The sequence below is a fragment of the Plectropomus leopardus genome, chromosome 15, assembly GCF_008729295.1.
Source record: "Plectropomus leopardus isolate mb chromosome 15, YSFRI_Pleo_2.0, whole genome shotgun sequence".
In the NCBI taxonomy this organism is placed as follows: Eukaryota; Metazoa; Chordata; class Actinopteri; order Perciformes; family Serranidae; genus Plectropomus; species Plectropomus leopardus.
In genome coordinates this window covers 28,626,495-28,640,912 of record NC_056477.1, presented here as the reverse complement: position 1 = coordinate 28,640,912, position 14,418 = coordinate 28,626,495, and the positions used below count along the sequence as shown (strand labels likewise).

The 14,418-nt window shown below is 40.7% G+C and overlaps 1 protein-coding gene across 2 annotated transcripts in view; it reads left to right on the top strand.

Annotated features, from left to right (window-relative positions):
• vrk2 (VRK serine/threonine kinase 2) overlaps positions 1-14,418 on the top strand; it is a 29,727-nt gene that overhangs the window by 13,148 nt on the left and 2,161 nt on the right. For both annotated transcript variants that reach the window (XM_042502075.1, XM_042502074.1), the window contains exons 9-12: positions 6,581-6,701; positions 8,182-8,240; positions 10,452-10,630; positions 13,824-13,976. In XM_042502075.1, coding sequence (XP_042358009.1) covers positions 6,581-6,701; positions 8,182-8,240; positions 10,452-10,630; positions 13,824-13,976 — 512 coding nt within the window. The remainder of the gene's footprint in view (positions 1-6,580; positions 6,702-8,181; positions 8,241-10,451; positions 10,631-13,823; positions 13,977-14,418) is intronic.

Here is a 14,418-nt window from a genome sequence, read left to right as displayed (position 1 = left end):
GAACTCAACAAAACTCCAGCTATGGGAAGAAAATGGTAAAATGTGAATCTTTCTAGAAATGAGAGATGTCTGTTTTCCTCTGTAATCCTATTACAATTACATTTCATAACTTTTTTTTTTGCTCAAATTTAGCCCATTATTTTTGCTTATCCAATTCATTACACGCGGTATAAAATCACAACTTTCATCACAATGTTCGGAGTATTATTGATTAAATTGACTCCACTTTTGCTGGTCACCATCATAAGCTTTAGTCGATGACACTGACTTTTATTGAGCGTTACATGGTGAGTTGTCTTCAGCTCAGGTGATGCACTGGTCTCGGTAACTCTGTTTACACAGACATTTTATTCAAGGGCTGCTGCAGAATCCCTTCTTTATGCCAACTTTGACTTTTTACAGAGGACCAAACAAGAGCTGCACCACTGTGTGCCGGCGGCTGCAGCCACGTCTAAACGATAATGATGGCATAACATGGCAGTAACAATTATTTACTGTCCGTGTTATATGACGGCTGATCTTGTCCTCTGCTCTGAGTGTAAGGAGATCCTAAACCTCATTGTTTTCCCAGTTTGCGGACATTTACGGCTGTTCTTCTTTTTCTTTGCTAACTGCTGGATTTTAATCTCCTACTGTGGGTCACACACAGAACACTTTGAGAAAACATTACAGCTGTCCCACGCTAGCTCCAGTTCTGCAGACTTCCCCCTTCATGTAGACCTTGATTCGTTGGTGTTACTTCCACTTCTGCCTGCTCAAAGGGGAGACAACTCTGTCACCCCACTCCACGATCGTACCTTCTATACAGAACACTATAAAAGCTTACTGCCCTGAAAAGGCAGTGTAAAAGGGGGTATTTTTCACATAAAAAAATCTTTCTTTTTTTTTTTTTTTTGCCTGGCCTCTACAATAAGGTGGCAGCTAGCTGGAGGCAAATTGCTAGAGAGTTGAAAGTTTCTGTTTAGCTGGAGTGGTCTTGTCAAATTAAATGGCCATCACAATTAAAAACATTCTTGCTGATGGCTGTACACCATGTCATTTCTAGTAATTATTTCTATTTAAAAAGCACAAATGTGGGGCGCCTGATGGCTCAGTGGATAGAGCAGCGCTCCATGTACAGAGGCTGTGTCCTCGCTGCAGCAGCCGCGGGTTCAAATCCGGCCTCGGCCCTTTGCTGCATGTCTCCCCCTCTCTCTCTCCCCCTTTCACACTCACACTGTCCTGTCAATTAAAGGCAATAAAACCCCCCAAAATTAATCTTTAAAAAGCACAAATGTGGAAAGACAGCAAGTAGTGTACTTACCCACCCAAGAGGATAAAGGGCATTTGATATGATGCAATAGTCTGATGTCTGTTTGCTGTTAGGACACAAAAGTCCTCATTTAAATAGTAATGTCAGCATCTGATTACGATTAACTTCTTTACTATTCGATTGCGATTCGCTTCTTGAAATTAATTTCCAACAGAGCTACTATATAATGTCATCTCTTAGTGTTCGAGTATTTTCCATTGCGCATGGAGATTATAACCAAAGACCAGACCCTTTTGTGCCCTTCTCTGACCTGATGGCACCAATCCCCACAAAGATGTTGACAGGTTGCCATGGTGAGGTTTGGGGAACGCAGCTGGCAAATGGCAGTCCTTTGAACTTGGAGCTAAACGGTGTAATTACCACCATTCGGTGGGCGTCCAGCGGACAGAAGACGACAGGACTGTGAAGCAGAAGGGTTAAGAGTGTGACACTGCAGCATGCTTTAGGGAATCTGAATAACAATAGGAGATAATTAACAACAACACCATCGCCGCCGCCTCACCTCCCTGACTAAAGCATGTAGAGAATGTGTAAGAGGTAGGTGTGTGTGTGTGTGTGTGTGTGTGTGTGTTGTATTTATGTGGCGTATGTGTCTTTCAAGCATGTCCAAACTGCCTCTGAGAGCTGTTTATGTGAACACACACAGAAACACACACACATATCTCTCTGTACTGTCCTGTGTCATTCCTCATATGAGGACGAAATGCATTAAATGCAGAAAAGCAGACACACAAAACACTATTATGAGCTTTGATAACGTGCCCAGAGCACGCACAGAGGGCAGCAGCGCTTAATGTAGTCGTTGATCTTTTTAATTGTTAATCTATTATGGCACTCTGGGAGTTGCAACACTTTTTCCAGTGTCAGTATCACATGTATTTTTCATCTTTATTCTCCTTTAACGGGCTCTCAGCAGCAATGAAGTGTTGTGCAATTATTTACCACAATAGGAAGCCACGCTGTAACGCCGGCTTAATGCACACTTTACACCCACAAGGGCAAACACACACAACTCTTATTATCAGAGTTGTTGAGATGTAGTGTAACAGACAATGGCTGTGTCATATTTAGACCTGACGCATAGTTGACACTTGATGCTGTTTACACTGCATGTTTGTGCATTCCTGTTTGGTTCAAAAGTGGCTTTGAAAGTCAACTCAGTCAACTCTAGCGCCACTGGTAAATTTCTTTGCTTTGCAGATAAGTAGTTTTATTTCAGGCTTTAGAGTGCAAATTGGACCTTATCCAATGATGATGTTTATTTATATATAAATAGCACATTTCAAACTAGGGCTTGGACAATATGTTAATTGCTCAATTCCGTACTATCCCAATACCAGGATGCCAATTTGTTTTGCAATTCTACAAGTTCTGCCATTGGATATTAGGATTTCTTGTGGTTTTGCTTTACTTTGTTAGCACCTGTCCATGGGAAAAGGTAAAATCCTACACTTCTACAGGGTATATATTATGAAACATATTTCCAAAAACAATGCACATATCATGTCAGTCAGTCTTTCTAACTTTTATTTCAGCAGCATCATACGTTGCATAGAAATGTGGTAAATAAGCTACAAACTGTTTTTATGGTGTTATTTGTAACTATTAGATTCCAGTGAAGCACTTTTACCCCTTTTCCACCAAATTTGCCTTGGTTCGAGAATCGACTTGGGATGGCTAGGAACTTTGGTATTATCTGGCGAACCATGTTTCCAACAGTTTTGCGCAGTACCATTGTAATCAACAATGCATCATCTACAGAGGGTGCAAAACAGAATTAGACAGTTGTAGCAAAATCTTAGATTACATAGATTACCGATTTTGCACTTGACTTCTTTCATTGTTGTCTTCTCCGTCCTCTCTTTTCAACCTGTAGAATATGACACACCCACTAATGATGTCACAGTTCGCACTTCAGGTCAAGGAAAACGTGCTATTTTTCACTTTTCAGGTTCTTAGCCAATTTAGCTTTTGGTGGAAATGCTCTGAACGGGTCAAAATTAGTTGCAGGAACCAGAACGAAACTGGTTGCATGATGGTAAAAAGGGTATTTGTGAACTTGCTTTTTGAAAGATGCTTCATGAAATAAACTTTACTTTCTTGCTTACTAACTAAAATGTGGGTTACACAGACAATAGAATGTATAAGAAGTATATATGGCAGCAACAGAAAGTTTGCTGATCTGGCGGTTGCTTGCCCCGGGCTTGCTGAAGTTCAGTTGCTATTTGAGCAGCTAAAATTGACGCTCTCTGGCTATCCACTGTTTTCTGCTTTCTGACCTACCCCTTTGTTTTTTGTTTTTAAACGTGTATGACATCACCTTATTTGTAGACTACCACAATAAAAGTGTCAGCATTTTTCCACCTCAACATTTAAAGTACATTGATTCTGGGCTTCAAAAATTGATTAAAAAATCGCAAAACAACATATAAATTGATTTTTTTTTTCATACCCCCATTTCTATCCCTAATTAATTTTGGGGGAAAAATAATCTCTATAGAACCCCCACATAGGTTGAAATCCTCAAATCTCAGTTATTTAAGGCTTCTGACACCGACATGTAAAGACATCAGCCAACATCACTGGTCTCAAAGGCCTTTTCTATACAGTGCGTGTCAGCATCTAGTCTTTAACCACCTCTCCCATTCAGATCATCCTCATTGATTGTTGAGCCTCCCTGCTGGGTCCAAGCTGTTTAGTGTTCCTGCCTAACCCCAGAGTTTTTTATTCAGGCACACCTAAACATTTATTTTTTTGAAGTTATTTCCTTTCATCTCACACTCTCCTCACCAGCACATCCCTACGTCTTGATATTCTGTCCCAACGTTGAAGCTCCCAGCTATGATGACCAAGAAAAAAAAAGAAGTAATACTTATAAAACAAATTTGCTCATGTGTAATCAGATTACTGCCCACCCATTCCTTGTAATCTGGTCCTGTGTGGCAGTGACCACGCTTCCTCCTTAGACCAGCCCGGTGGCTGGGGAGGATCAATGCCGGCCGTGGCTCAGGGAGGAGATTTGTCCCCTCTGATGGAGCCAGTCGATAGGTAATTTCTCCGGAGATGTGTGGCGGCCGTTACAGTATTGAGCTGCTAAAACTCCCCGGGCTCGACCCCTCTGGATGGACTTGGTCGACAAGTATTGATAGACCTCACACATTAATGTAGACCCCTGCAATCACACACACTCACAATGAGACGCAAACACACTCTGGACTTGTACTTAAAGAAGCCTTAGTACATTGGAAATCACACTGGTGTCATACATACCATTTTTATGTCTTTATAAAATTCCCCAGTATTAAATTCTGTTGTTCCACCTGCCCTCCAGATCAAATCCCCAAAGTGCTGAAGTGTTTTTGGTTATGACTCGCGGAAAGCCTTTGTACCCCCTGGAGGCCTTTACAGTGCAGACACACAGCTGATTACAGGGCTCTTAATAATTAAATAGCGAGGTGTAAAGCATGTTTTGAGCACAGTGGTTCTTCAGAGTGCTGTTAAATTCAATTTAGATTAATAAAGAATGAAGAATTTGTCATTGCTTTATTCACATTCATTGCACATAGCAATGAAAACAGTAGAAACAGCAGTGACACAAACCAATTCTGCCAAGAAGTGGATTAAAAAAATAAAAAGAGTATTGCACTCCTGTAACACTGTTAAACTTATGATGAAGAGTTTAAGAACAAAAAAGGATGGAAACCAATGCAGCAGAACTATAAACTGTCTAAAATAATGGCTGTGGCTACCATGATGTCACCCACTGGTTGGTGGACTCTCATTTTGAAGTCTCAAGTTTGAAATTATGAATGTCATCATTTGTCTTTTTACAACCAGAAGTGACCACATTTGAGCGAGAGGCTAACACTGTGGAGGAGCACGTTGTGGGTCTGACTCTGTGACTGTTTACACAGCAACAGTTCTTGCATGAAACTAAGGACTTTTGTTGCAGTTCTGTCTTTTGTTCACATGACAGCAGCATTTTGGGGGCCTGAAAATGTAAACTTTTGAGCATAATTTTTTGAAAACGCCACCCATTACATCTCGGACCAATAGCCATGCCCTACTAGGGGGACAGCAAAAACATCAATGGCAGACTACCAAGCTGTGTTTGTGCTGCTGATCTACTATTCTGAAAATTAATGAATATTTAATATGTATGATTAGGACTGATGTTGGTTAAAAAAATAAACTCCTCAAAATCATATTAATGCATAGTATTTTTTATAGCCTGATTTTGAAAAGCATTCAGAGCGATACGAGTGTGTATAATATTAAAGCGGGGCCTGTGGGTTAAAACAGTGACAATACCAACCACTGCTCGGCCTACTTTTACTTCACCAAACTGCTAACCATCAAAGATTAGCCTCAGGGAGCCTGTAGCATGCTTGGAGTCTTGCTTATTGATACAGAATTAGACAAGAATTGGTTCGTTCTCTCTATCTTCCAAGTTTCAACATAACAATGGCTCCAGGTCCTGACCAGAGCAGACTGTCAGTGTCTTTCAGGCTCAAACACAAGTACGAAAGGAGTCCACAGTAAACCATTGTTGATTTCTTTAAAGTAATTTCTATGTTTAACAGCCAGTCAGCATCTACAATAGGAAGAGAGGAATATGTTTTTTCTGTCTGGATCATGCCAAAGGCCACTGCTTTCATAAAATAAACCGCTGTTAGAAGAAATAACTGAAAAGTCAATTAGATTGCTTTTTTTTTGTCTTGGCAACCATGATCATCATCCAGCTATTCTACACTGTGTAATCTCACTGCCATTGTGTTTCATCTGGATCCATACAAACCGACCAGAAATCAAAAGCAGAGATCTCTTTCAGAGCGAGTTTTCATCTTCATCAGTCTCCATCTTGTTAGGCCAAACAAAAATGTCCCATTGACAGGAGACACAGTGTAAGAGGTGAATTAGTATCTGTGCTCACACAATCCTTGATTTATTCATGAATCACAAATCTGTTACACCTCTCCAGTGCTGTAAATGGTACTTGTGTCCAACCTTGACTGCTGTGGGGAAAGATTTGTGGTTGGAAAATACTATAGAGAGCCTTAATGATACAAGTGGAGCTACCACTGACTTTTGTGCTGCTGCTTTTTTGTTTTCTTTGTGGAACAATTCTATTGATCTGAAGAAGAAAAAAAAGAGCTTTCGCAAACATGTGATTGAGTCGGGTGATTTATGGATAAAAGAACATTAATGGCAGATGAATATCCAATGTATTACTTTTTCTAAACCGTCTGATTTTTTGTCTCTTTACAGCTCCATCTAGACGTGGTGACCTCCAGATTTTGGGTTTTTGTCTTCTTCACTGGATATGTGGGTCTCTGCCTTGGGACAAAGTTCTGAATAACCCAGCTCAGGTCCAGGAGGCCAAGGCCAGGTCGGTAGTCACTTGTATTCTTACTACAGCAGAGACCTAAAGTGGGGGTAGGCAGAAATCTATAAGCAGCTGAAACAAAAAAAACAAAACAAAACAAATCACCAAATCAATCTGAAATTTTGAACTTGAGAAAGAATTTCACGTGACAAAGTGATAGCCTATTAGCGTTAAGATCTAGTTGAGATTTTCCTGATGGTAAACATGGTAAGCTCTGATAATACACCTGTGTCTTGTGTAAGCTATTTTTTCATCTTAGCAAAATGCTCTGAGTAATATGTTAGTCTTTTATTGTGGAAAGTAAACAACAGATTTTACAGTCTGATAAATAATAGTGTTGCGTCTTGGTTCACTCTCCTTCAGGGCTCCATGTTTACAGCCACCTGTTCACTGTATTTCACTGCAAAAACTGCAAAACCAAGTTTAGTCTTTAGCCCTCTAGCCGTAATGCAAGCACAACCACAGCTGTTGAGGGCAAATTTTTGCGAGCTAAAAATGATTAAAAAATGCTCTAGCAGCTGTATACATGCAAGTAACGCAGGGTGAAATGTTTTTATCACGTTCGGTGTAAAACTGTGTTCTTACTGGACACGACACAAGTGAGCGTCAGCAACTAAATCTGTTCATTACATTATTTCCTATTGGGCTGTCCTAACTGCCTGCAAGCGATGCAGCGCGATCGTGCGATGCAGCACACCGTTTTAAGCAGCGCTTTTGTTTCTATTTTTATTCTTGTTGTTCGCGTTGTAAGCGCTGCAAAAGACTAGAAAAAGCTGTTTCAAGCCACCATGTCCTCAACACACAGACAAATTATAAACACTGACAGAAAGTGATATTTGTATTTTGGAACATAAAACAGCAAATTTAACTGCGAACTACTCAGTCCAGCATTTGGCATGACGGAAATTTGAGCGTCGCTGCAATAAGTTGGCGTCTGGCTCCAGCTGGGTGATCGCGAGAGAGCTGAATATTTCTGTAAATATTGCAAAATGTTGTAGGATGCTAGCAAGCTAGCTCATATTATAAAGTGGAGATGGTGGTATGATGTAGCGTGGAAGCTACAACAATAGTATCTATAAGTTACGTGTGATAGTACTGTTGTGAATATCAGTAATGAGGATGTAAGCGCTCACACATCTTTTCAGTGGTTATGTCTCTGAGTGCACAGCTGATAGGTAAGTGGTTTGTTTACATAATATGACAAAGTTCCATTTTAACAGATGCGGTGTGGACAGACAGCATACGATGTAACACGATATGGCGTGACATCTGACGCTCACTTGCAGTTAGAACACGGTATAATAAGTACAACAAATAACTGTACTTGCTGTCACTTTTTTATGAACTTCCTGTCGGACAGTTTACTTTGACTTAGATTCAGCTTGTTCTGCTGCTGCGTTCTTCCCACCCTGCCATCCACCTCAGACCTACGTCTCTCATGTTTCTGTCCTCTCTGTTTTATCCTCTCTCACTCCTTTCACAGACTGATGGATAATCTGCCAGGCTCAGTTCGGCAGCTGTCAGTGAGTGGAGCCAGCACAGGTAAGCCTGGGCCACAGGACATCTTTTACACTTGTTAAATTAAACTAAGAATTTGGAAATAAGACGACGAGTCTGTGGAGGAGAGAAGAACATCTGTGTCTAATCTTCTGATCTTTAATGGGAGATCCAGAGTTCAAGTCAGAGCTACAGCTAATTCATGCAGTGGGGCTGACATGCACAAAATATATGAGTATTAGCTATTGTTCTTTCTTCCTGTATGCCCTGACCAAATATTTTAGCTTAGGTCTCCATGCATAAAATAGAGTACTGAAAAATATGACGTCCTTGAGAGTAAGTTTTGATTTCTCATGTTTTTCATGACCTATTTTGTCAACTGACATTGAAGGGATACTTAGCTCAATTTCAACAAGCTTTGTACCATAAGAATGTGGGTAATATGTGTGAATAAACTTAAGCTTTCCTCCGTCTTACCAGTATCCAGATCTCCGTGCTTGATTTGTCAGCTCAAATCCACTAAATGCGTCATCCAGATGGCTGTAAGGCAGTTGCTCAAGCTACAGATTGTACTTCCACATTTTCATATGCCCATCACCACAGACACAAAGAGTATGGAAACGCATAGATAGAGAAAGACATTACTTAAAAATTAAGCCAATTTGGAAGTGCCAAAAACTGCAATTTTTCAAATGGCCTCAAGAGGCTGGCTCAAAAACAGAGTAATTCCCCAGAGACTACCATGTTAAAATGCCAAACTTTACAGCAGAAACACATAGGGCTATACTCAACTCAGAATTATGCCAGTCAATTTAGCTGTTCAATATGATAATTTGACAATTTGTTTCGTTTTCCATATAAAATTTTTATATATCGTTTTAACTGGGCTCAGTTGGACGTTCAATGTGACGGCGGCATTCATATAATAAATCAAATGACTCTCCCTCTGTGCCGAGTAACTCCTCCATGCCGCTGCCTGCATGTCCACTTCTGCTTGAACCAGTTTAGCATGAAAGTCAAGAGGGCTCACCCCGCAGCAAAATCTGGAGACCAAAACAGCCCCAAAAGTACAAGAAAAAACAAAAACCAACAGCTTGACTTGTAGTAATCTCAGTCGACTGAGGATTCGATTCTTCGTCTTTTTAAGGGGCAGCCCAAGAAATAAATGTTTCCGGCCTGATACAAAAAAATGAAACAAAACAAAAAAAAAACAATGTATTGGTCTCTATCACTAATTTCAACATTTATGACAACTGTACAAGGGGACAGACTCTGCTGATGGTGTCCTCAGCTTCTTAGCTAGATCCACCACTGACTCCTCCATAGCTCCATTCTCGTGTCAAAATGTGCTCACTTCTGACTCCAAAAATCCACAAAGGAAATGCCGGACTTTCGGCTCAAAAACGATAGTACACAAACCGATGGGTGACGTCACGGTCGCTACGTCCATTGATTATACAGTCTGTTGTTGGGAAAGTACTTGTAAAGTAAGAGACTTGGATTATACTGCAAAAGATGTGTGAGAAAGGTATTTTCCAAGTTCAACAGAATTAAGACGGAGGCTGAAAAGTCCAGACAACATAAAGATTGAATCTTCATTATGACAAAGAATAAGACTGCGTCTGTCGCTCAGCTACCTGAAGCTCCTCAGTAACTTTGTACCAGTTAAACAGCTGTCCCATTGACACACCTTTCAAAGTTTGTCGTGTTTTATCTCACCTCTCTGTACAGAGAGGTCACACCTGTGTTGAGAGCTCAGTGTGTGATGTATGTTTGGGAGCGGGTGCTCCTCTGCTGACGAGGCCCGGCTGTCCGCCACAGATAAGAGCCGGGGTATGCATCAACTCTTTGTGTGTGTGTGCGAGATACAAGTTTTGCCGCAGTATGTGTCATACACGTCGTCCGGCCAGTGTGCGATGCATCACGGCTGTGTATGACACTCAAACACACACACAATGCATAACCATAGCTGTGTGCATGCCTAATCTACTCTGTGTTGGGAGATGCATTGCCAGCCAGAGTATTATCTGGATTGTGAGACCTTCAGGCTCATCCTGCCTTTGCTGCTGCATGACTCAAGTGTCCCCGAAATGGTTTCATAAAGAAGATTCAGCATCATTGAAGCTAAAAGTTTCAGTTAAATCATACCACTGTCATCAAATGGTCTGATTGATCTGACTCGGTTCATTATTTTCTCCAAGGTGAAACATGCTGACAGAAAGTTTGTGTGACATTCACTCCTGTTTTTGTCGTCAGATGAGGTGGCTGCATTCCTCAGTTATGTGAAAACTCTGGACTACCAAGAAAAGCCAAACTACCAGCGAGTAAAGCAGCTGCTGGCCACTGGCACCACGGGTAGACTCGACTTCTCCATGCCGAAAGGGCCTGCAGGGGGGTCAACCACCAAGATACAAGACCCCGCCACCAGGGACAAGGTAAGACCATGACAATGTCAGGGGCCTAGTGACTAAAGCCACATTTACACTGCCTGTTCAAGGCTGGAATATCACTATTATATTATTACGGCGTTCTGTATATAACGCCCAATCACGGAAATGAGGGATAGAGTGAACTAGGAGGTAGGAACAGCCCCGAAATGAGGTCTGTGTAAAATGTAAAGCCGGAAATACGAGTCCATGGGCAGCACGAGTGTGACGTTTTGATGACATTTTTATGTGTGCGACCCCACTGCAGGAGATTTAAAAAGCAGCTGTTAGCATAGCAGCTAATTAAAAAAAGAAAAATGGCGGTCAGAAATGTCCACAAACTGGGAAAAGCATGAAATTTAGTCCCTTTTGATTATGAGATGCTGCGATGCAGTGTATAATCACACACAGGAGCAGAATGAAGCCGCCACTGGTGGGTTTTGTGTGAAAGTGCAGGGGAAGTGTTTATTGCTCCAGTACAGTACAGTGCAGTGCATTCTGGTAGTTGTAGGTTTTCTACCTCTTGAGCAAAAGCCAATACCTCAGTCCTTTTTCTTCGTTTTCTCTGGTCATGTAACACCAAAGTATTTGTATCTTTCTACTACAAAGACAGCCGCATTTTATGTGAGGACTCTCTTTACATCAGTGAAGTACTTCTTTAAGTTGTCTTCTTTATCGGTTCAATTCAAATAGTCACAAAGAAAATTTAGCAGGGCCTCATCACCACCCTGCTGTGAGAATCTCTCTCCCTCATGTTCACATCCCCCGATATCAAAACGTCCTCGCAAAGCGCCGCTTATCATGTCATTCTCGGTTGGCCCACACAATCATTTGCTGCCCATGAATATTTCATTGTAACAGCAGCAGAAGTTGATACATTCACACAGTGTTTGATGTCAGAAACTAAGAGGGCGCTACTAAAGCTATGTTCATGTGATGTTGGAAGGTCGTAATTTCCGGGTTGGGAAGTCGTTCTTCCGGCTTCATTGTGTTCATGTGCTTTGAGGTCATAAAGTGGGAACAACATGGAAGCTACAAAGAAGATGGGGCGCATTTTAAAGCTTAAAAAAGAAGCTTTAAAGCTTTAAAGAGCCCTTAAACAAGAGGTTAATAGCTTTTTCCAGTGTATTTATATTTTTATATATTATTTTATTTTTTAATATGATAATTTATACTTTTATTTAATGTACGTCACTCTACATGGACAACAATTAACATTAACACTGTGTTAGACTTTGTGATCAAAAATGTATATTTAATACATGAATTAATGAAAAAGTTTCTCACCGTTGACCAAACACTAACTTTTGATCGACATGTTTATGCATTTATGACGTCAAGTCGACGACTCGTGATATTAAATAATGTTGTTATCAATGTTAGTATTCTCGCCTGGCATGATTTATGGTTAAAAGTTTGCTTGTGACAGCTAATAGATGCATACACAAAAATGTCTAACTACTTAAAGTAAATCACATCTACTAGGAACAAAATATACAAAAAATAGTTTTAGGTCAAAGGATGAGGATAATAGAAGGAAATTTAATTTTAAAATCATTATGCACAAACTATTTAAAAGCAAATATTTATTTCAGTATGTGGTGTCAAACTTTTGATTTCTTTAGAGAATGATTGAAAGGGTAATATCAATATCTTTCAGCTCAAGAAAATGTATAAAGAGAAAATAATTAAAACAATATACAGCTGCCAGATAATGTTTTTTTTAAATTGATGGTGAGTTTCTGTGCTTGGCTTTTGATTCTTTTTCTTCTCTCTCTCATTTTTCTGTAAGCTTTGACTGCTAAGTAACTGACGGACAGACCATCTCTTTCTATTTGTTGATTTATTTTTGAGAAAAGGGCTGGTAAAATAAGATTTTCTTCTCTCTGCCTGTTTTCCATCATGCAATGTAATGTAGCAAATAACTTGTGTTTTGATTTGAAACTGTCTGCTTCCATGAGCAGAATAAAGTAGAAGTGGAATATATATTTTTTTAACATCAGTTGTTGACACTGTTTCCATGCTTTCCGCCATTTCTGCTGCCCTGAAACGTCACGCAACTCGCAAACTTTAGTATCATCGAAATTTCCCAATTTCCCACTTGTAATTGCAACTTTAGAGGGCCGCTCATGTGCTCGGATCTTGTAAATACAATATGTCCAAGATCATGTGAAAGCAGCATTATATATAAGTATTAATACTCTTTCTGTTGAATGATATGGAGCACATACAGTAGACAGTAAAGCAGTGTGCAGTGTACATATGGTACATTATGCTGCACATACGGTGCACAGTCTGTTAATGTTGCAGTGTTTTAGGGGTCGTGTGTGTGCTTGCTGCAGAAAGTGTGAACACTTGTTATTAGTTTGAAGCATTTGATGTCAGTTTTTTTTCAGTTTAAAAACATAAATACTGGCAGGGAATATTTTTATCTGAAATATTTTTGCATTCAGTGAACATCTAACAACTCCAGTGCTGGTCACAAAGATCCCCGTCTCCTCCGTCAAGTCTCTTAACCCCAGAGAGGAGGAACGTGACAGCAGGAAAGGGGAGGGTTAACCTGCTCCTGCCCCTCCCGACGAGTATGTCAACCCGGGCTGTGCGGGTCTAACGCTGGAGGAGGACCGTGATTCCCCTCAAATTCACCAGAATCACTTCTTGACCCCTCGGGCCCGGCGAGCGCCCTCTCAATGGCCCAATTTGAAGAAGTTGATGACACACACTTTGCACAGCACAGGGTGTCTCCAATTATGCTCCTGATTTCCTCTCCTCTCCTTGTGTCATTTAATTTCCATGCTAAAGTGCTGGCCAGTTTGATCCCTAGTTAAACAGAAGTGGCCATTTACTGGCGGTTTAGTGCGGAGAGTAAATGTCAGCAGAGAGAAAGGCCGCTCAGCGGGCACGTTCACTAAATCACTCGCCACTAATGTTGGATAAATATATGATTATTTTACTGATGATTAGAGTGACGCAGCCAAAGTTTTAAACTAATCAAAAAAAACCCCAAACTACACTTTAGTGTTATCTGAATGAAAACCAGCTACCATTTGTTCAATTTTCTGCAGATATTTGAAACACATGGTAATATAGCAGTATCTTATACATCCATACAGCCTAATAATGCAAAGGATATTTGAGTGCTGCATAAATGCTGGAGCGCAGGAAGGACACAGATCACGTCATTGAAACATTGTCTCGACAGAAAACAGGACGAGCCAGAGGGCCCTCCAAAGCCAAGGCTGTGGTAACGGAGGTTGATGATAATGATGATGAAGAACAAGAAGAAACGATGAAGTTGAAACCAGTGCCAGCTCGCTACAAAAGAGGACCACCCGTCAGTAAACCTCAAACACAGGTAACGTCCGAAACAATCTGCTGTCCATCGACTTAACTCAGCCTCTCAGCTCGGCGACTGAAAGAAAAATCCTTGAGGATGTTTCCTTATTTTAATCTTTGCCAGTTAAGCCATTAAAAATTGCCTTAAATTATTTCAAAAACATGGGAAGAGGGCAACTAAAGAAAAAATGAGGAAATGACCTGGGAAAAGTGCTTGAAAATTTTAATAATTTTGGAACATAATTGTATTGGTTAGCACTGTCGCCTCACAGTAAGAGGGTCCCGGGTTTAAATGTGGGTTGGGGTGGGTTTTGGACCTTGGGTTGAGGGGCCCTTTTGAGTGGAGTTTGCATGTTCTCCTTGTGTCTGAGTGGGTTTTCTCCGGGTTTTCCAGCTTCCTCCCATGGTCTAAAGACATGCAGCTCTGGTTAACTGGTTGTCTGTCTCGATGTGTCAGTCCT